We start from the raw sequence: 23561 nt of genomic DNA, 5'->3' as shown, positions 1-23561 counted from the left end.
AAAATTGCTTCCGACTCCACAGTCCTGGAAAGCGCTGTAAATGTCTTTTTAAATTGGAAGCATTTTTAGGAGCATTTTTATCACTGCCTGAATATTCACTGATCTTGGCATCACAGCATTTGTTTTTATCTGGGTCCTGTGTCATACACTGACACACAAAATGTTTTCCATCTTGAGTTATGGTGAAATGCTCAACTACAGCTGACTTCATGGGAAGCTTCTTTAACATTTTGAATTTATATTTTAAAAAATTTGTCAATCAAAATTTATTTTGAAGCCGGAGTCGGAGTCGCTACATTTCTAGCAACTCCGATTCCACCAAAAATTGCTCCCGACTCCAACTCCACGACTCCGACTCCACAGCCTTGGTATGGGGTACAGCATTAAAACTTCTCTTTGCCAGGCTGGGGGGTGTATCTGACAAAGCAGTGACACTGTGTGGTAAGACCCATGCACATATTTGTCTTGGGGGATGGATTTGGGCCAATGTGTTTTTGTTCCTGACATCTAAGAATTTCATGTGATCTTTTGTCATGATAATTCATCTGAAGAAGTTGAAGTGTGAAATGGTTATAATGCAGTACCACTACCACTGGATCATTATATAATATGTCACTCTTTATTCACTAAAATAGTTTGGGGACAATGTTATGTTGAGATGATAATTGTAATGTGAACAGGAAATTTCATTAGGTGGATTACGAAATCTTTGGTAGAATTTGGCTAATAATATAGGGCACACCTTCACCAGTACCGCTGATAAGTGGATTACTCAATTTAGTAATCCTCTGAGATATCTTCTGTAAAAGTCAGCTTTTTGACAGCAAGCAGTGATGAAGCACTTTATTTGTTGTTGTTTTTAAATACAGATCTAATACTATTAGAATTCCATACAAGTTCTTTTGTGTAATAAGAAAAGTTGACCAAACCCCAAATTTTGTCTTTGTTTTCTGAAAATGAAGCAGGCTGCAATTCTATTCCCTCTTACTTGGAAAATAAGTTCCACAGAAATCAGTGGGATTTCTGGATCTTTCTATATCATCTAGGTGGGATGGACTTGTGACATACCATTTTACAATGCTTCTGGTCCTTCCTCAGGTCAGTTTGAGAAGGTGATGCTGGGGGACTCGCATTCAACTGCTTGTTGTTGTTGTTATGTGCCTTCAAGTTGGCTTATAGCAACCCTATGAATTAGCGACCTCCAGTAGCATCTGTTGTGAACCACCCTGTTCAGATCTTGTAAATTCAGGTCTGTGGCTTCTTTTATGGAATCAATCCATCTCTTGTTTGGCCTTCCTCTTTTCCTACTTCCTTCTGTTTTTCCCAGCATTATTGTCTTTTCTAGTGAATCATGTCTTCTCATGATGTGTCCAGAGTATGATAACCTCAGTTTCATCATTTTAGCTTCTAGTGAGAGTTCTGGTTTAATTTGCTCTAACACCCAATTATTGGTCTTTGTCGCAGTCCATGGTATCTGCAAAGCTCTCCTCCAACACCACATTTCAAATGAGTTGATTTTTCTCTTATCCACTTTTTTCACTGTCCAACTTTCACATCCATACATATAGATCGGGAATACCATGGTCTGAATGATCCTGACTTTAGTGTTCAGTGATACATCTTTGCATTTGAGGACCTTTTCTAGTTCTCTCGCAGCTGACCTCCCCAGTCCTAACCTTCTGTTTTCTTGACGGTTGTCTCCATTTTGGTTAATAACTGTGCCAAGGTATTGATAATCCTTGACATGTTCATTGTCCTCATTGTCAACTTTAAAGTTACATAAATCTTCTGTTGTCATTACTTTAGTCTTTCTGACGTTCAGCGATAGTCCTGCTTTTATGCTTTCCTCTTTAACTTTCATCAGCATTTGTTTTAAATCATTACTGGTTTCTGCTAGTAGTATGGTATTGTCTGCATATCTTACATTATTAATATTTCTCCCTCCAATTTTCACACCTCCATCTTGGTCCAATCCCGCTTTCCGTATATGTTCTGCGTATAGATTAAATAAATAGGGTGATAAAATACACCCCTGTCTCACACCCTTTCCGATGGGGAACCAGTCGGTTTCTCCATATTCTGTCCTTGCAGTAGCCTCTTGTCCAGAGTATAGGTTGAGTGTCTGGACAATCAGATGCTGTGGCACCCCCATTTCTTTTAAAACATTCCATAATTTTTCACGATCTACACAGTCAAAGGCTTTGCTGTAATCTATAAAGCACAGGGTGATTTTCTTCTGAAATTCCTTGATCCGTTCCATTATCCAACGTATGTTTGCGATATGATCTCTGGTGCCTCTTCCCTTTCTAAATTCGGCTTGGACATCTGACATTTCTCACTCCATATATGGTAAGAGTCTTTGTTGTAGAATCTTAAGCATTACTTTACTTGCATGGGATATTAAGGCAATAGTTGGACAATTACTGCATTCCCTGGGATCCCCTTTCTTTGGAATTGGGATATATATTGAACGCTTCTAGTCTGTGGGCCATTGTTTAGTTTTCCATATTTGTTGACAACTTTTTGTCAAGATTTGGACAGATTCAGTCTCAGTAGCTTGTAGCAATTCTATTGGTAAGCCATCTGTTCCTGGTGATTTGTTTCTTCCAAGTATTTTAAAAGCAGCTTTCACCTCACATTCTAAAATTTCTGGTTCTTCATCATACAGTTCCTCCGTCATCCTGGCATCTCTTTTATAGAGTTCTTCAGTGTATTGCTTCCAGCTTCCTTTTATTTCATCTCGGTCAGTCAATGTTGATTGTTCAACATCCGTACTCGTGGCTTAAATTTCCCTTTCATTTCTCTAATGTTTTGGAATAGGGCTGTTGTTCTTCCCTTTTTGTTGTCCTCTTCTATTTCTATACAATAACTCTTGTAATAGTTCTCTTTGTCCCTACGTACTAGTCTCTGTATTGTTTCATTTAGGGTTCTAACTGTGTTTCTGTCTCCTATTGCTTTTGCTTTCCTTCTGTCTTTAACCATTTTAAGAGTTTCTTCAGTCATCCATTGAGGTCTTTCTCTCTTTTTAATTAGAGGTATTGTATTTCTGCATTCTTCCCTGATCATGTCTCTGACTTTACTCCAGAGTTGTTCTGGTTCTCTGTCAACTAAGTTTAAAGCCTCAAACCTGTTCCTTATTTGATCTTTATATTCTTTGGTCATGTTATTTAAATTATATTTTGGCATTATGATTGCTTTGTTGTTCTTTAGCTTTACTCTGATTTTCGATATGACCAGTTCATGATCTGTACCGCAACCTGCTCCTGGTCTTGTTTTTGCAGAAAGTATGGAACTTCTCCATCTTCTGCTACCAATTATATAATCAATTTTATTCCTATATTGACCATTTGGTGATGTCCATGTGTACAGTCTTCTTTTTGGTTGCTCAAAAAATGTGTTTGCAAGAAACAAATTATTGGCTTCACAGAATTCAATAAGTCTCCTGCTTTATTTCTATCTCCTAAGCCCCATTTCCCCATATTTCCTAGTTCCGTTCTATTCCCTACTTTTGCATTTCAATCCCCCATGATTACCAGCACATCTTGTTTTGGTGTGTGATCAAGTTCTTCCTGTACTTCTGCGTAAAATCTCTCCAATTCCTCTTCTTCTGCGTTTGCTGTTGGAGCATAGACTTGGATGATGGTTATGTTAATAAGTTTCCCGTTTAATCTCATTGATATCACTCACTCAGACCTTGCATTGTAGCTCCTTTTGCTTTTGCTACTCACTATTAAAGCAACCCCATTTCTTCTTATTTTCTCATTTCCTGCAAAAAATATTTTGTAGTTGCCTGATTGAAAATGTCAACGGCTATGTGGGATCTCACAGGGTTCAATATTGTCCCCAGTGCTGAATGAACATCTGGGAGAGCTCATCTAGGGATCTGGAGTGTATTGCCATCAATATGCAGATGACACACAGCTCTATTTCTCTTTTTCATCCACCATCAGGGAAGCAGGATGTGGGCTAATAAACAGAGAATTAATCTAGACAAGATAGTGATACTCCTGGTCAGGACAGTAGAGAGACAGACTCTGGCATAGGAATTAAACCTGTTTTGGATGTTGTAATGCTTTCCTTAAAGAATCAAGTTTCACAGTTTGAGGGTGCTTCTGGACTCAGCTTTGCATTTGGATACTCAGACGGCAGCTGTAGCCAGAAGGGTGGGTGGGATATTGTTGTTGTTGTTGTTGTAGACTACAACTCCAATTATCCCTAACTATTGGCCATGCTAGCTGAAGCTTATGGGAGTTGTAGTTCAAAAACATTGGCTATCCCTGAAATGGGGCTACTTTTGAAGAGTCTTTGGAAATGGCTGCTGGTTCAGAATTCAGCAGTGAGGATGCTGGTTTGTGCTTGCTTACAGAATCATATTACACCTGTCTTTTGAGGACTGCACTATACCAGCTTGTTTCTGGGCACAATTCAGAGTGTTGCTGCTGACCTTTAAAGCCCCAAATAGATTGGTTTCAGGATACTTATAGTGTATCGATCTTTTGGCTGCTAAGGATAGTACATGTGTCAGAAAGGGGAAGAGACAGCAAGAGACAGGCAGAGAGAGGGAGAGACAATTACTGCCTAATCTGTGCATGTTTTCTCTGAAATAAATGCCACTGAGTTCAACTGAGCTTACTCCAGTGTAACTGTCTGTAGGATCATAACCTTTACCCACCTCTTTACAGGAGGGAAAAGGAGCAGAAACTGCCACTGCACAGTCTCATCAGTCCCTATACTCCTAGGTGGTTGTGGTGGACTCATAAAGAAGCTTACTTGCTCCAGCGTTGCCACCTTGAAGCTGCTGCTGGAGTGGATAACATTTGCAAAGATTGTGACAACAGCTGAGGACAGGAAATATTGATGAAGGAAGGAAGGTGCAGTAGCAGTTTCTCCTTCATTCCCTTTTAGACAAAATGGAAATAGACTGCCTTCAAGTCGATTCGGCTTTATGGCGACCCTTTGAATAGGGTTTTCATGGTAAGTGGTATTCAGAGGGGGTTTACCATTGCCTGCCTCTGAGGCAGAGAGGCAGTGATGGGCCCAAGGTCACCCAATGAGCTTCATGGCTGTGTGGAGATTCGAACCCTGGTCTCCCAGGTCATAGTCCAACACTTTAATTGCTACACCACACTGGCTCATTTTAGACAAGGCAGTGGCAAAGTTAAACAACTTAGTTTACAGTACTTACTGAACTTATTTCTGAGTAAACATGCATATGATCAGGTTCTGTGTGCTGGGGATGTGTGTGTTATTCAAAACATTGGCTGCATGCCTCTAGTTTTACTCTAGTTTACTGTAATGTAGGATGAAAATTTGTGCTTTGGGATAAAAGGGGGCATGCATCATTGTGTGCTATGTGATTTAATTAATTTTCTTCTGTGTTTTCAGGAACTTTGTGTGGCAACTTATGACTGTTTTACTGTTTAGTATTTTCTCTACTAAACATGTGTATGATATGAAAAGTATATTTACTTTCCACAGGTCTGTCTGTGAGAAGTGTTTGCTGGCGAGGAGATCATATACTAGTTGGAACACAAGACAGTGAAATTTTTGAGATTGTGGTGCATGAACGCAATAAGCCTTTTCTTATCATGCAAGGGCACTGTGAAGGGGAACTTTGGGCCCTGGCAGTTCATCCTACAAAACCATTGGCCATGACTGGAAGTGATGATCGATCAGTCAGGTTAGCTTATTTATTTATTTATTTGTTTGTTTGTTTGTTTGTTTGTTTGTTTGTTTGTTTGTCGCCCATCTGGCTGGTTATCCAGCCACTCTGGGCGATGTACAACATAAAAACATACAAATTACATTAGAGCATTACAAATCTCAAACAATAATAATAAAACCTAACCCACCCCAAAAGCCTGCCTGAAGAGCCAGGTCTTTAAGGCCTGGTGGAAGCTTATCATAAAGGGGGCATGGTGGAGATCATTTGGGAGGGAATACCACAGAGTGGGGGCCATGATTGAAAAAGCCCTCTGCCTAGTCCTCACCAGTCTAGCTGTTTTAACTGGTGGGATGGAGAGAAGGTCTTTTGAGGGTGATCTCGTTGAGCGGCATCGCTGATGCTGCTGGAGGCACTCTTTCAGATAGACTGGGCCTTATTAGCTCTCATGGATTCTCAAAAGACACATCAGCATGTACAGTAGAACAGATTTGGGGTTTAAAAATATAAAGTGATTTATGATTTTGTAAAGTTGGTGATATTTTATAATCTATCTTCTGTCTTAGTATAAAAATGTGCCCCCTAAATTTTAGAGATTCCATTTAAGTAAATGATTATATATATCATTTTGTACTATGGAGTGTGGAGTTCTGAAATACTTTGCTTTCCCCCATAAAACCACAGAATGTTATATTAAACAATTAATAAAAAGTAAGTGATTTGATTTTCAGATGAGATGGGATGCATTTCTAAATTTGTCTTTATTTACCTTACTTAAAGCTATATCATTCTACCGATCATTATATTAGGGAAGCGACTGTGCTAATTCCCTATAAATATCAGTGGGACTTCAGCAATGTTACTGTAGCCTGAATAGCAGCCATCATGTTTTTGTTTGCCCTGAATGGTATAATAGTTTCATTCTTACTTATTATAGTAGGTTTATAAGCCTCCTTGCAGTGTAAAACTCCCAGGGTGGTGTACAGGTTAAAATAGTATGGTATGATTTACATCACATTCTGCTTTATAAAGATAGATTGACACTTTTTGATTAGAGAATGTTTCCTCAGTTACGGTGTGATCCTAATATTTGCTACACCACAAATATTGATCCGTCACCACATTTTTGCAATATTTGAGAAAAGTTGTTATTTAGTGAGGACAGGTGTTGCAGAGCAAGTCCTCACAGAACAACTTGTTTGAAATGAGGACTCTGGGATAATTCTTTTTTTTATTATCAGCTTTAAACAAAGCATATTTTCTTGCTGCTACATCTAAGAAAGAAAGTCAAAAACTACTAGTAACAAAAAAGATCGACATCATTTTCTACTCTACTTTCCTAAGAAAAAAGTTAACCATTTAGAATTTCAACAAGAGGAGCAGAAGAGCATAATCCTTTCCCATCCCTTGGATTGCGTTTAAAGTGGGAACTGAGCCCAGAATATATTTGCCCATAATAAGTATGTTTATTTATTTATTTATTTTCATTTCTAGACCGCCCATAGCTAATAGCTCTCTGGGCAGTGTACAAAACGAGATTAAAATACAATATAGAATAAAATCAGTAACAAAGGAACACATTGAACTAAAAACATTAAACATAAAGCATTAAACATTAAAATGCCTGGGAGTATAGCCAGGTCTTAACCTGGCGCCTAAAAGAAAGAACCGTAGGCGCCAGGCGTATTTCCTCCGGTAAGCTGTTCCATAATTCGGGGGCCACCACAGAAAAGGCCCTAGATCTAGTAACAGTCCTCCGGGCATCCTGGTGAGTTGGTACCCGGAGGAGGGCCTTAGATACTGAAAGAAGTAAACGGGTAGGTTCATAGTTTTATCTACTATCCTTGCCCGTAATAAATATATTTATGTAAGAGAGAGAGAGAGAGAGAGAGAGAGAGAGTCAGATTGCCTCTATATAGAAAATCAACCATTCCAACCCAAATCTTATCTATATGTGCATCACCTTAATGTGCAGGAAACACCTGGCCCCATAGTGAGTGAAATAATTAATTGCCATGTTACATCGTCACACTGATTATCATCATATTGGGAGGTGAGTTGTAACAATTGTTACTGTGTGTCCTCATCCACATGGGTTGAGGAATACACGTGTATAGGAAGAGTCCATTACCTATCTCAAGCAGAAGGAAAGAAGGAAAGTCTGGAGAAGACTGTGGATCTTGAGATCATCCTTGTCATCATGACATGGATTGTTTAACCTGCTTTGATGAATCTTTGATGGGGGCTGGTGCAAGCAGAGTTTATTATCCTCTTTGGATGAAGTCTTGGAGGGTATGAACAGAAACACTACCCTAACTGTACCAAGTATAAAAATAGCAAAGATGGAGGGAAGGTAGGAAATTGAATTTTGTTTCTGTCTTCCATGGTATTAGCTATGCCCACCAACTTTATATCATCTGCAAATTTGATAGGTGTGCTTTGTACCTCCTCATCCAAGTCGTTAATAAAAATGTTGAAGAGCACTGGGCCCAGGACCGAACCCTGTGGTACCCCACTTGTTACTTCTGCCCAGTTTGAGAAGGAACCATTGATAAGCACTCTTTGAGTATGATTCTGGAGCCAAGTGTGGATCCATCTGATAGTTGTTTCATCCAGCCCACATTTAACTATCTTGCTAATCAGAATATCATGGGGCACTTTGTCAAAAGCTTTGCTGAAGTTGAGATATATTATGTCCACAGCATTCCCACAGTCTACAAGTGTCAGGCCCAGGATGTGACTCAGGAACCAGACCAACGGCTGTAGTTAATTCGTGTTTTATTAGGGTAATGTCCAAACAAAGACTGCGTTTTCTCATGAAGCAATACAGGGATACAGGTCCTGCGGCATTGGGAGAAAGTTGACAGAGCAAGGGACTTCTTCCCGCCTGTTCTTTAAGAAGGGGCCAAACGGGCGCGCAATCTTTCACTCCTCCTTAACTGCCCCTCAGGTACTGCCCGCCTTCCCCCCTTCTCTCCTGTCTTTTCAGCTGTCTGCGTGTGCGCGGTGAGGGGGGAAGCATCACCCCCTCCTCTTCTGAAGTTTCCGATTCCAGGATGGGGGATAGGGGAGGGGCTGATGGTAAACTGCCTCCCCGCTTTTCGGCTGTGAGCAGCCCTCCCTCTTCCCCCTCTTGCTCTGAGCCTGAAAGAGGGGGAGGCGTGAGAATGTCCAGGGAGGGCTCAGGCTCCCCGTTGCTAAGCGACCTTATCACTGGCAGTTCCTCTGTTTCGTCTTCGCTCCAAAGGGGGGAAGTTCCTCCCCCTTCCCTCTGCCATCCATCCGAATACTCTTCTCCCAACTCTCCGGGATCCAGCTCCCCGGGATTGGGACCCCAGCTCTGCCTTCCGACACCATCCCCCCTCCCAGGCTGTGCCCCCCTCCCCTTGTCTGGCTTGGGACGGTGGGGAAAACGTTGATGGAAAAGTTTTACCAATTCTGGAGCATGCACATCAGCTGCATCTTCCCATGATCTGTCAGCCACCCCATAGCCTTTCCAGTGAATCAAGTACTGCAGCTTGTGGCGTCTGATCCTGGAATCTAAGATCTCCTCAACTTCAAACTCAAGCTGCTCATTTACCAGGAGTGGAGCTCTGGGAGGTTCCTCCGGCCGTAACTCACTGGGAGGGGTGGCTTTCGTTAAGAGGGATCGATGGAACACAGGATGTATTTTAAATGTGTCAGGCAGCTTCAGTCAGTACGCCACGGGATTGATTTGAGTTTCTATTTCGAAAGGACCCACCCTATTGTCTTGTAATTTTCTACATTTGCCCGGCATCTGGAGGAAGCGGGTGGACAGCCATACCTGGTCTCCCGGTTGAAGGGGGGGGCCCTCCTTCCTGTGCAGGTCAGCAACTCGCTTGTACTCCGTTTTGGCTTCGTTTAACTGCTGTTTCAGTGTCTGTTGCGCCGCTTGCAATTCCTTAAGGAAGTTCTCAGCTGCCGGTACCAGCATTCCTTCTGAGCTGCTTGGAAAGACTTTAGGATGGAATCCATAATTAGCGAAGAACGGGGTTTGTTGAGTGCTGGAGTGCAGAGAATTGTTGTAGGCGAACTCTGCAAAATGCAAATATGATACCCAGTCAGTCTGTTGATAGGACACATAACTTCGTAAATATCTTTCCAAAACGGCGTCCAAGCGTTCCGTCTGCCCATCTGTCTGGGGGTGATGGGCGGAGGAGAGTTTTAATTCCGTCTGCAACTGTTTCCACATTGCTCTCCAAAATTTGGCTGTGAACTGAGTTCCTCGGTCTGAGACTACGCTGTTTGGCAATCCATGCAGCCGGTAGACTTCTTTGATGAATAACTTGGCCGTTTCTTTAGCCTCTAAGGCCCCTGCACAAGGAAGAAAGTGTGCCATTTTGGTAAGTAGATCCACCACTACTAAGATGGCTGTCATTCCTTGGGACTTGGGTAGATCAGTTATAAAATCCATGGAGAGGTCCTTCCAGGGTTCTTGTGGGACAGGCAACGGTTGTAACAGTCCTGCTGGTGTCCCTGTTTGTGTTTTTGTCCGCAGACAGACAGAGCAGGACTTTACATAACTCTCAATATCCCGACGCATTTTAGGCCACCAGAAGTCCTTGGCCACGTTCTGAATGGTCTTGTAAATCCCAAAGTGTCCCGCTGTGATGGAATCATGACACTGGTGTAGGATTCTGAGCCTTAATTCCCCTTCTGGCACATATCTGGCGGTTTTGAACCATAACAGTCCATTTCTCCAGTGAAAGGTTACTTCTGAGTCTTGACCTTGTCCCGTCTCCTGCTGATATTTTAGCATGTCTGCATCTTCTTCTTGTGCCTTTTTGAGTTCCTCTTCCCATGAAGGCTGGCATACTCCCAACGTTAATTTCTCTGGCGGGATTACGTACTGAGGCTGGTCCTCGGATTCACTTTCTTTGTATTGTGGCTGTCTGGATAAGGCATCCGCTCTCTGGTTTTTGGCTTGGGCATGGTAAGTAATCTGGAAGTTAAACCTAGTGAAGAACTGGGACCATCTTATCTGTCTCTGGTTCAGCTTTCTGGCTGTTTGGAGGCTTTCAAGATTCTTGTGGTCGGAGCGCACTTCAATTCGATGAGAGGTCCCCTCTAGGTATTGTCTCCAGTTTTCAAAAGAGTCCTTGATGGCCAGCAGCTCCTCCTCCCAAACTGTGTAGTTCTTCTCTGCAGGCTTTAACTTCCGAGAGAAGTACGCACAGGGGTGCAGCTCCTTCCCTTCTTGGTCTAATTGTAGCAGGACCCCCCCGATGGCAAAATCTGAAGCATCTGCTTCCACTACGAAAGGGCGGTTCGGATCAGCAAAGCGCAGAATGGGCTCAGTAGCAAACCTTCTCTTCAGCTCCTCAAAGGCCTCGGTGGCGTTCTCTGTCCATTGAAACTTCTTCTTCCCCCTTAAACAGTCAGTCAGAGGAGCTGTTAATTTGGAAAACCCTGGAATGAACTTTCTGTAATAATTGGCAAACCCCCAAAACCGTTGTACATTCTTTTTGGTGACAGGTTGGCCCCAGTCCAATATGCAGCTTACTTTCCCTGGGTCCATCTCCACGCCTTCCGCTGAGATTCGATATCCAAGGAAGTCTAGAGACTTGAGGTCAAATCCACATTTCTCTAATTTAGCATACAGGTGATTTTCTCTCAGTCTCTTCAACACCGTCTTCACATGCTGGTCGTGGTCTTCCTGGTTCTTTGAGAACACCAGGATATCATCTAAGTAACAGATTACATACGTGTCCAACAAGTCTCTAAACACGTCGTTCATGAATTTTTGAAAAATTCCTGGCCTTCCACAAAGCCCGAACGGCATGACCAGGTATTCATACTGTCCGTAAGCGGTCAAGAATCCTGTTTTCCATTCATCTCCCTCCTTCATTCTGATCAGATTGTACGCTCCTCTCAAATCCAACTTCGTGAAGATTTTTGCAGAGCGCAGTCGGTCCAGCAACTCTGAGATCAGGGGCAGCGGGTAGCTGTTGGGGATGGTGATCTGGTTCAATGCGCGATAGTCGTTACAGGGTCTGAGTTCCCCCCCTTCTTTTTCACAAACAATAGTGGCGCTCCAGCAGGGGATTGTGAGGGGCGTATGAATCCTCGCCTCAGGTTTTTATCCAGGAATTCCTTCAGGGCCTCCCTCTCATTCTCTGTGAGAGAGTAGATTCTCCCTGATGGGATGCTGGCTCCTGGCACTAGGTCAATCGCACAGTCGTAAGGGCGGTGGGGGGGTACAGTCTCTGCCTCTTTTTCATCAAACACATCTTTCAATTCTTCATACTTTGGCGGCAGGGTCACTTGCTCGATCTCTTGCACTGCCCCCGCTAAGGTGTTCTTGATTCCTTCAGGTTGACAGTTCTCCTGGCAATACTGTGAGGTGAACCACACCACCGCCTCCTTCCAACTTATTTTGGGTTCATGCTTTGCTAGCCAGGGCAATCCCAGAATCACCTCAAAGTTCGAGAGATCTGACACGTATAGCGAAATGAACTCTTCGTGCCCAGGGATTTGAAGTTTCACTTCCTCCGTGGCTTGTGTCACCCCTCCTGACTTCAGGGGTCTCCCATCGATAGTCTCCACAGCTAGGGGAGCGTCCAGTTTCCACCGGGAAATTCCATGACGCTTGACTAACTTTGCATCAATAAAATTTGTGGAGGCTCCACTGTCAATTAAGGCAGTGGAATTAAACACCACTCCTCTGGAAGTTGTAATCCGAATAGGTAAGACCAACACCCCCTTTGAGGGAGGTTGGATCGTTGGGGGGCCTTTATACAACGCTGCCCCCAGTCCACTGGCCTGCACGTGGACTGGGTGTTCTAGTTTCCCGATGGCTCGGCTTTCCCCCCTTTCAGTCCACAGTCTCTGGCCACATGGCCCGGCTTTGAACAATAAAAGCATAAACGTTCCCGGCGTCGTCTTTCCTTTTCTTCTTCCGACAGTCTTGGCCTAGCCCCTCCCTGTCCCTCAGTTGCATTACCTGCCATCCCTGTAGTGGGAAGGGTCTTGTTGCGGGATGCCGAGGCTGAGTATCTCGGGACCTCCTGCTTCCTTTCCAGGCGCCTTCCTTCCATCCGGTGATCTATCTGTAGGCATAGCCGGATGAGTCCTGGTAGGTCAGCGGGGGGGGGAGGTCCTGGCCAACTCATCCAGGATTTCAGCATTTAATCCACTCCGGTACATAAACATCAGGGTGGCGTCATTGTAACCAGTTTCCTGGGACAGAATTTTAAAAGCGTTAGTGTACTCGGAAACAGTCCCTTTAGCTTGCTTCAGAGCGCCTAGTTGCCGCGCTACTGTTTCAGCCCTTTGCGGGTCTTGAAACATCTTGGTCATCTCCTGTATAAATCCTCTGTACCTTCCTAAGACAGTATCCTTTCTCACGAGATATGGAGTCACCCATTTTGCAGCTTCTCCCTCCAGGAGGCTAATCACGAAAGCTACTTTAGCCCCATCGTCTGGAAATTCCGTGTGCCTGACATCCAGATATAACTCACATTGAGCCACGAAGGTTGCCAACTGATCACTTTGTCCCGCGTATTTTGGGGGCAATCCAATGGGAACCTTTACTACGGCAGCTGGAGGGGCTGTTCGCATCTGGTCTATCGTGGCCTTAAGGTTTGATTATCTGTCTTCAGCGCCTTGACTGCTGCTAGCAGGGCTTGAACATCCGTCTGCAAATCAGCTACCTTAGTCCTCAAGAGTTCCACTTCCGTCTCAGAAGTGGGGTTCGTCCCCCCCGCTGCTCCCTTTGACATCTTGTCCCAGTCAAGTGAAGAGAGCGTTGAGGGTGATTTAGGTGGCTCTGTCAAGCTGTCAGGCCCAGGATGTGACTCAGGAACCAGACCAACGGCTGTAGTTAATTCGTGTTTTATTAGGGTAATGTCCAAACAAAGACTGCGTTTTCTCATGAAGCAATACAGGGATACAGGTCCTGCGGCATTGGGAGAAAGTTGGCAGAGCAAGGGACTTCTTCCCGCCTGTTCTTTAAGAAGGGGCCAAACGGGCATGCAATCTTTCGCTCCTCCTTAACTGCCCCTCAGGTACTGCCCGCCTTCCCCCCTTCTCTCCTGTCTTTTCAGCTGTCTGCGTGTGCGCGGTGAGGGGGGAAGCATCACCCCCTCCTCTTCTGAAGTTTCCGATTCCAGGATGGGGGATAGGGGAGGGGCTGATGGTAAACTGCCTCCCCGCTTTTCGGCTGTGAGCAGCCCTCCCTCTTCCCCCTCTTGCTCTGAGCCTGAAAGAGGGGGAGGCATGAGAATGTCCAGGGAGGGCTCAGGCTCCCCGTTGCTAAGCAACCTTATCACTGGCAGTTCCTCTGTTTCGTCTTCGCTCCAAAGGGGGGAAGTTCCTCCCCCTTCCCTCTGCCATCCATCCGAATACTCTTCTCCCAACTCTCCGGGATCCAGCTCCCCGGGATTGGGACCCCAGCTCTGCCTTCCGACAACAAGGGAGGTTTCCCCATCAAAAAATGAGATGAGTTTAGTTTGGCAGGATTTGTTCTTCATAAATCCATGTTGGCTCCTAGTAATCACTGCATTGTTTTCGAGGTGCTTACAGATTGACTGCTTTATAATCTGCTCAGAATTTTTCCAGGGATTGATGTTAGGCTGACCGGTCTGTAGTTCCCCGGTTCCTCCTTCTTGCCCTTTTTGAAGATAGGGACATTAGCTCTCCTCCAGTCATCCGGCACTTCACCGGTCCTCCATGATTTCGCAAAGATAATAGACAGCGGTTCTGAGAGTTCTTCAGCCAGCTCCTTCAGTATTCTAGGATGCAGTTTATCGGGCCCTGCCGATTTGAACTTGTTCAGAGTGATTTGGTATTCCTTGTCCATTTGCCTGTCAATCTCAAGCTCCAATCCTGCCCCCTCTACTTCATGTTTCCTGGGAGTGTCATAGACCCTTTTTTGGGAGAAGACTGAGCCAAAGTAGGAATTGAGCACTTCTGCCTTTACTTTGTCATCTGTTATCATTTTGCCATCCTCATTGAGTAGCTGTGCCATCATTTTATCTGTCTTTTACTATGGACATACCTGAAGAAAGCTTTTTTGTTGCTTTTAGCATACCTTGCTAGCTTCAGCTCATTCTCAGCTTTAGCCTTCCTGACACCATCCCGGCAATTCCGTGATACCTTCCTGTACTCTTCCTTTGTGGCCTGGCCTTCTTTCCACTTCCTGTATGTGTCCTTTTTTGTTTTCAGGTCATCTTTAAGCTTTTTGTGAAGCCACATTGGCTTCTTCTTTTGTTTCCTCCCTTTTTTCCTTGTTGAAATTGCTTTGCATTGCACTTTTAGTATTTCCTTTTGTAGAAACTCCCACCCATCTTGGACTCCTTTTTTCATTAGGGTGGCTTATTTATTTATTTAATTTGTATCCCGCCCTTCCTCCCAGCAGGAGCCCAGGGCAGCAAACAAAGCACTAAAACACTTTAAAACATCATAAAAACAGAACTTAAAATACATTAAAACAAAACAGCATTAAAAACATTTAAAAAACAACCTTAAAAGGGGTTAAAAACACTATTAAAAACATATTAAACAATTCTGACACAGGTGCAGACTGGGATAGGTCTCAACTTAAAAGGCTTGTTGAAAGAGGCTTGCCATGGAACCGTACTTACAATTGTTCTGAGTTTATTAAAATGAACTTTCCTGAAGTCCACTGCACGTATGGCTACTCTCAGCTTTCGCTTCTGTTAAAATGTCTGGGAGGTCTCACACTTTTATATATTCACTAATAGGCAAAAAAATCTTGTGGTTTAAGAACGTACCTATAGCTCCTGCTCCCCTGGTGCATTCACTATAGCTGCCCAATTTCCCTGCTTTTTAAAGTTTGATAGAAATATCTGTGGGCTATAGGTATGTTCTTAAACTGCAAAGGTTTTTGCCTATTAGTGAATTTCTCTGCTTTTTAATCCGGGAGGTAAGAAATGGGATCCTGTGCAAGTTTGCTGAGAATGGATTGATCGTTTGCATGCTTATTGAGTTCAGTGGGATTTACTTCCCTGCAATCATGCTTAGGATAGGTGAAACTGACCACAGGGGATGGGGAGGGGAAGGGGAGGAAGGGCAGAGGGGAGAAGGGGGATGGTAGCAGGCAGGAGGGGGAGGGGAGGAGAAGGACAGGTTTGACCATTGGCATGTTTATTGAGTTCAGTGGGATTTACTCCTGTGCAATCAGGATAGGTAAAAGGGGTCTGAATGTTTTGTGTATCGCCATGAAAATTTAGTGGGTTGTTAAGCAAGAGTTCAGGACTATAAGTTTTGTAAGGTTTTGTTTTGAAATGAACTTATGGGAAGCATCAGAATGGCATGGGGGAATTTTCAATTTAACATTGCAGAATGCGAAAAATCCACACTGGCTATAGTATACAGCCATTCTTGTCAGTAAAATGTCAGTGAGGATGAGCATCTTGGTAATATAACAACACACCTTGCTGTATGCTAGATGAAAATTGTTCTGCAGCCTGACATAACAGTTAAATGGCACCTTGTCATGCAACAGGTGTATTATGTTAGGAATACTCTGTGATACTCAGTAATGTTTTAGGTACATGTGAATTGGCCCTGGGTATTATTTATTTATTTATTATTTGATTTATATCCTGCCCTTCCTCCCAGCAGGGGACCAGAGTGGCAGTATCAATCATGAGTATCAATTCTGTCCAGGGTACAGAGAGCTAATGATAAGTAATATGCTTCCTCCTGGATATTTTTTAAAGATGAGACAACATTTTTCTGTGCATGAATGATAATTGTATATTGTTTACACTGAATACTTTTCTTGTAGAATATGGAGCCTTATAGATCATGCATTGATTGCACGGTGCAATATGGAAGAACCAATTCGTTGTGCAGCTGTTAGCACTGATGGAATTCATCTTGCACTTGGAATGAAAGATGGTTCTTTCACGGTACTTCGAGTTAGGTAGGTTACACATGAAAGATATTTAAACAAAAATAAACTTTGCCTTTAAGTTGCTTTCACAGTGAATAGTAACATCTGTCCTGTGCTAGCCATCTGCATTGCCAGATTCATCTTTCCATCTGGACTCATTTGTAATGCATTCCAGAGGCTTATGCATTCCTCTGTGAATCATAAGGCTGATGCTTTCTGATTTTTGTGGCTTTGTTCACTAAGTTGGAGAAACGTGCACAAACAATATTTTAATACAAATCCATAGTTCCCCTGCTTTAATTTGAGCCCTCAGATGGGTGTGTCTCCACATAAGTAGAGGCTCCCTTATTAATATGTAGATGCCTCAATGTTAAATTAGATATTCCACTGCAAATTGTTAGAAGTGAGGACTTTTTTTCAGTTGCTGTGAATAAAGCTTGATATCTTTCTTTATGGAGAATGGCCAAATGTAGTCTTAACCACCTGATATTTTTCTTCTCTGTTGCAGAGATATGACAGAGGTTGTTCATATTAAAGATAGGAAAGAAGCTATTCATGAATTAAAATATTCACCAGATGGAAATTTCCTTGCAGTTGGCTCTAATGACAGTTCTGTTGATGTTTATGGGGTTGTTCAGCGGTACAAAAAGGTTGGGGAATGTGTTGGATCCACAAGTTTCATCACTCATATGGACTGGTCATTGGACAGTAAATATTTGCAGACCAATGATGGCAGTGGAAAAAGACTATTTTACAGGATGCCTGGTGAGTTAGTCTACTACTGTTATAATTATACATGAAAATAGGTAGTGAGCTCTTTGCTTGGGTTGCCTTACGCTATGATAATATATCACATTCTTAGTAAAGTAGTTGTAGTGAATGTAGCCAGTAATTTCTCCCCAAAGAATTCTAATCAATGTAGGGAGGATTGCCCAAAACCGGGCAGAGGAATCTTGGACTGCTTGCACAAGGTTTCTGATTTTGTCCAGTTCCTCCCTCCTACTGCAGCTCCACATAGAGCTCTGGAGAGGCTTTTCTTGGGATACAGGGCCTGCAGGGGGGGGGGGAAGGAAGGATCAGTTGCACAAGTAGCCTCCTTGTGCAATGTTGGATACAACCCAGTTAATATGACAATTGTCTTGCTAAATGGAGTGAATCATTAAATAGGTATCTTTTTACATCTAGGTGGAAAAGAAGTGACAAATAAGGAAGAGTTAAAAGGTGTCCAGTGGGCTTCATGGACTTCAGTTGCAGGCCTTGAAGTTAATGGAATATGGCCTAAATATTCAGCGATCAATGATATCAATTCTGTAGATGCTAATTTTATGGGCCAAGTTCTAGTTACAGCTGATGACTATGGAATAGTCAAATTGTTTCGGTATCCTTGTCTAAGAAAAGGTAACTTTTTAGTGTGATCTTTTAATGTAAATAACAGAATACCCAAGAAATCTCTATTTTGGATGGAAAGTTCTCAGAATAACATTACGCTAATGCTAGGAGCCTTCGAACCAAGATGGGAGAACTGGAGTGCTTGGTCTTAGAGGAGAGCATTGATATAGTGAGCATAACGGAGACCTGGTGGAATGGAGAAAACCAGTGGGATACGGTTATCCCTGGATATAAACTATATCGGAAGGACAGGGAAGGACGTATTGGTGGCGGAGTTGCTCTATACGTGAAAGAAGGCATTGAATCCAGCAAGCTCGAAACCCCAAAAGAGGCAGACTCCTCCACAGAATCGTTGTGGGTGGTGATACCATGCCCCAGGAGGGACTTAATACTGGGAACGATCTATCGTCCCCCTGATCAAAATGCTCAGGGAGACCTTGAGATGAGATATGAAATTGAGGAAGCATCCAAACTAGGAAATGTGGTAGTAATGGGTGACTTCAACTACCCGGACATAGACTGGCTGCATATGTGTTCCAGTCATGACAAAGAAGCAAAGTTTCTAGATATTCTAAATGACTATTCCCTAGACCAGTTGGTCATGGAACCGACCAGAGGGACGGCAACCCTGGACTTAATCCTCAGTGGGGACCGGGACCTGGTGCGAGATGTAAGTGTTGTTGAACCAATTGGGAGCAGTGACCACAGTGCTATTAAATTAAACGTACATGTAACTGGCCAATTGCCAAGAAAATCCAACACGGTCACATTTGACTTCAAAAGAGGAAACTTCACAAAAATGAGGGGATTGGTAAAAAGAAAGCTGAAAAACAAAGTCCAGAGGGTCACATCACTCGAAAATGCTTGGAAGTTGTTTAAAAACACTATATTAGAAGCTCAACTGGAGTGCATACCGCAGATCAGAAAAGGTACCGCCAGGGCCAAGAAGATGCCAGCATGGTTAACAAGCAAAGTCAAGGAAGCTCTTAGAGGCAAAAAGTCTTCCTTCAGAAAATGGAAGTCTTGTCCGAATGAAGAAAATAAACAAGAACACAAACTCTGGCAAAAGAAATGCAAGAAGACAATAAGGGATGCTAAAAAAGAATTTGAGGAGCACATTGCTAAGAACATAAAAACCAACAACAAAAAATTCTATAAATACATTCAAAGCAGGAGACCATCTAGGGAGACAATTGGACCCTTGGATGATAAGGGAGTCAAAGGTGTACTAAAGAACGATAAGGAGATTGCAGAGAAGCTAAATGAATTCTTTGCATCTGTCTTCACAGTGGAAGATATAGGGCAGATCCCTGAACCTGAACTAACATTTGCAGGAAGGGATTCTGAGGAACTGAGACAAATAGTGGTAACGAGAGAGGAAGTTCTAAGCTTAATGGACAATATAAAAACTGACAAATCACCAGGCCCGGATGGCATCCACCCGAGAGTTCTCAAAGAACTCAAATGTGAAATTGCTGATCTGCTAACTAAAATATGTAACTTGTCCCTTGGGTCCTCCTCCGTGCCTGAGGACTGGAAAGTGGCAAATGTAACGTCAATCTTCAAAAAGGGATCCAGAGGGGATCCCGGAAATTACAGGCCAGTTAGCTTAACTTCTGTCCCTGGAAAACTGGTAGAAAGTATGATTAAAGCTAGATTAACTAAGCACATAGAAGAACAAGCCTTGCTGAAGCAGAGCCAGCATGGCTTCTGCAAGGGAAAGTCCTGTCTCAGTAACCTATTAGAATTCTTTGAGAGTGTCAACAAGCATATAGATAGAGGTGATCCAGTGGACATAGTGTAGTTAGACTTTCAAAAAGCGTTTGACAAGGTACCTCACCAAAGACTTCTGAGGAAGCTTAGCAGTCATGGAATAAGAGGAGAGGTCCTCTTGTGGATAAGGAATTGGTTAAGAAGCAGAAAGCAGAGAGTAGGAATAAACGGACAGTTCTCCCAATGGAGGGCTGTAGAAAGTGGAGTCCCTCAAGGATCGGTATTGGGACCTGTACTTTTCAACTTGTTCATTAATGACCTAGAATTAGGAGTGAGCAGTGAAGTGGCCAAGTTTGCTGACGACACTAAATTGTTCAGGGTTGTTAAAACAAAAAGGGATTGCGAAGAGCTCCAAAAAGACCTCTCCAAACTGAGTGAATGGGCAGAAAAATGGCAAATGCAATTCAATATAAACAAGTGTAAAATTATGCCTATTGGAGCAAAAAATCTTAATTTCACATATACGCTCATGGGGTCTGAACTGGCGGTGACCGACCAGGAGAGAGACCTCGGGGTTGTAGTGGACAGCACGATGAAAATGTCGACCCAGTGTGCGGCAGCTGTGAAAAAGGCAAATTCCATGCTAGCGATAATTAGGAAAGGTATTGAAAATAAAAGAGCTGATATCATCATGCCGTTGTATAAATCTATGGTGCGGCCGCATTTGGAATACTGTGTACAGTTCTGGTCGCCTCATCTCAAAAAGGATATTCTAGAGTTGGAAAAGGTTCAGAAGAGGGCAACCAGAATGATCAAGGGGATGGAGCGACTCCCTTACGAGGAAAGGTTGCAGCATTTGGGGCTTTTTAGTTTAGAGAAAAGGCGGGTCAGAGGAGACATGATAGAAGTGTATAAAATTATGCATGGCATTGAGAAAGTGGATAGAGAAAAGTTCTTCTCCCTCTCTCATAATACTAGAACTCGTGGACATTCAAAGAAGCTGAATGTTGGAAGATTCAGGACAGAGTAAAGGAAGTACTTCTTTACTCAGCGCATAGTTAAACTATGGAATTTGCTCCCACAAGATGCAGTAATGGCCACCAGCTTGGACGGCTTTAAAAGAAGATTAGACAAATTCATGGAGGACAGGGCTATCAATGGCTACTAGCCATGATGGCTGTGCTGTGCCACCCTAGTCAGAGGCAGTATGCTTCTGAAAACCAGTTGCCGGAAGCCTCAGGAGGGGAGAGTGTTCTTGCACTCGGGTCCTGCTTGCGGGCTTCCCCCAGGCACCTGGTTGGCCACTGTGAGAACAGGATGCTGGACTAGATGGGCCACTGGCCTGATCCAGCAGGCTCTTCTTATGTTCTTATGTTCTTAACATTAATGACCAAAGTTGGAATTTGGCTTTTAAAACAGGAGAAAAACTTAAAAAATAGGGGAAAAAACTGTCAGCATTTGTGATACTTGCTTGTGTTTCAGGTAAGAGATTGTGAGGTTAGGGTCTAAAGGAGATACTGCACTCAATTTTCCACACAGGAAGGGTATAGCAAAAAGTTGGGGAAGGGAAATTTTAGAGAGCAGAATTCTCACCTGTCTGAGATTTTTCCCTGGAAATAACTACTAAAGGTTTAAGATACAAACAAAAACATAGATTGCTTTGGCTAGTTTAGTGTCCTTGTATAACAAAGTACCACAATAATTGTAATTGGCTAGACTGGTATATAATATGTTCTACAATATACTCGTTTGGACTCTATAAATAATCTTAAACAGATTTTTACTTGTGCAATGGGGATTTCCTACCACCTCCTTCCCACTGCATTTGCTTGGAAAACCTGAAAATTCATGTGCCCCCCAGGAATAGTATTTGATGGGGCTCAGAGGGCTGCATCTGAGGAGGAACAGTTAGCAGAAATTAGGATTCACCTCTTGCATGAGCAAAAGTGCCCTTCCCTTCAGGTAAGGCACCATTGGATATAAAACCATGGTGTAAAACAGCCCTTTAACATGATATGATATAATATAATGTGAAATGTGATTAAACCTTTTTTTCAAAAAATAGGGGCAAAATTTAAGAAATATCTTGGTCATTCAGCACATGTGACAAATGTCAGATGGTCACATGATTACCAGTGGGTTATTTCGATTGGTGGAGCAGATCATTCTGTTTTCCAGTGGAAATTTGTTCCTGAAAGGAAGCTGAAGGATGCACTTCACATAGCACCACAAGGTGAGCAATACATAATTTCATATGAGTTAGAAAATAATTTAAAGTATAGTTAGTGATATCCCTTTTGCAGTGATGTTTGGTCTTCTGTGTCTTGAGCTTTTGTCTCAGTTTTGGACTGACTTTCTGTTTTCTGTAGTTTTGGCCCTGGCCCACTGAATGCAAGTGGTGGGAAATTATTAATTTATTATTTTGGCATATCTATCCCACCCACTGGAAACGGAGGCCCCATAACAAAATAAAAAATAGTATGTGGCACAGTAAAATATGAGTAATAATGAAGAAGTAAAAACTGGTGCAGCATTAAAACCTTCCAGAGCAGCACAGAAAAAGCAATGAATGTTTGAAATTACATTCGATAAAGCCAGGGCAGTGACAGACACAATATTTTTAAGACTAGTGGATGTGATTTGATTAAGGCTTACTCAAGCAATCTGCTTTGCGTTTGCTTTTTCCTTAGATGTCTAAACAGCTTTCTTTTGTCTTTCATCCTGTCTCTTCTGTCTCAGCACTGGAGATCTCATTTTCATCAGTGTCATCACTGACTGTATTCACTGAGTTCTAAAATATTTTTGGTTGGATTCAGAATACTCATGGGGTGCGCTACTTAGGGAGGGGAAGACCATTTTTGCTGATTTCTATTTCTCTCTACTTCCTACAGTTCTCTTTTCTCCCCAAAAGCTGCTCTGAAGGGTCAAGGCACCCCTCTTGAATAGCATGGGAGGTGGCATTGGGGTCTGGAAAGGGAGATCAGCAAAAATCACCTCACAATCCTCCAGAAGGTGCTTCAGCTGGATTCAGTCCCTTTCATGAATAGAAGGAGCCCTTTTGTTCATTGAGAGACAAGTCAGGATCGAAACACATAATTTATTCTTATGCTGTCATTCAATTTTAAAAAAAACTCCCAGGGTGGCTCAAGGTAATGATTTTTAAAAAATTAAATTTCCACAACAAAATAATAAAAAACCCAGCAGCAAAAATAGTTAACTAATTAAAACCAGCAAGAGAACAATGTGGGAAGGCTTGGATAAATACATTTACAACTGGAGAGGTTAAACTGGAAAACAAACTTTAGGCACATTCAGAGATTAAAATTGAAGAAAAAATATAATTTATTGTCCATTCTCGTTAATTGCTTCTGAGGAGGTTTTAATATGTGACTGTTCTTGTGAAGTTGTTCTTTATTTTACTTGATATATTTAGACGGCAATTCCAAACACACTTGCTAGAGAGTAAGGCTAGAATCCTAATTCCCTTGATAGCTGGTAAGGGGCAGTTAGGATACAGTACAGATCTGTCTCTGCCAGCCTCCCCTGGCAGAGAGGAGCACCACTAACTGGGAAGGAGTGCCACTGTGGTGGAAGTTTAACCTCTGCCCAAGCGGGTTGTAAACTCCAGCTGACAGTAACCATTCCAGTAGTCCCTGGTGCCTTACTCTGTAAGTACTATTGAACATAGAGGGACTGAGTTCTGAATAACCATGCTTAGGATTATGCTATTAGCTGAGTATTATAATTACCTTTATTTTCTTTCTGCTCTTTCAATATCTACACTGTTGTTTGTTTTTAAATCAAAGAAAGCCTCATTGACTCTAATAGTGAAGAATCAGATTCTGATCAATCCGATGTTCCAGAGCTGGACTCTGAAATTGAACAAGAGACACAAATCACATACCGTCGACAGGT

General features: G+C 42.7%; 1 protein-coding gene across 10 annotated transcripts in view; it reads left to right on the top strand.

Annotated features, from left to right (window-relative positions):
* The window catches only part of EML5 (EMAP like 5), a 240719-nt gene that overhangs the window by 71815 nt on the left and 145343 nt on the right, over window positions 1-23561 (top strand). For all 10 annotated transcript variants that reach the window (XR_009760754.1, XM_061611916.1, XM_061611915.1 and 7 more), the window contains 6 exons: window positions 5479-5680; window positions 16437-16574; window positions 17053-17309; window positions 17730-17942; window positions 21712-21879; window positions 23453-23559. Coding sequence is in view for 9 of the 10 variants with exons in the window: in XM_061611916.1 (XP_061467900.1) it covers window positions 5479-5680; window positions 16437-16574; window positions 17053-17309; window positions 17730-17942; window positions 21712-21879; window positions 23453-23559 (1085 nt within the window). In the remaining variant the exon portion in view is untranslated. The remainder of the gene's footprint in view (window positions 1-5478; window positions 5681-16436; window positions 16575-17052; window positions 17310-17729; window positions 17943-21711; window positions 21880-23452; window positions 23560-23561) is intronic.

This window comes from Rhineura floridana, chromosome 2 (genome assembly GCF_030035675.1).
Source record: "Rhineura floridana isolate rRhiFlo1 chromosome 2, rRhiFlo1.hap2, whole genome shotgun sequence".
NCBI lineage: Eukaryota > Metazoa > Chordata > Lepidosauria > Squamata > Rhineuridae > Rhineura > Rhineura floridana.
This window is presented reverse-complemented; position numbering and strand designations above follow the sequence as displayed.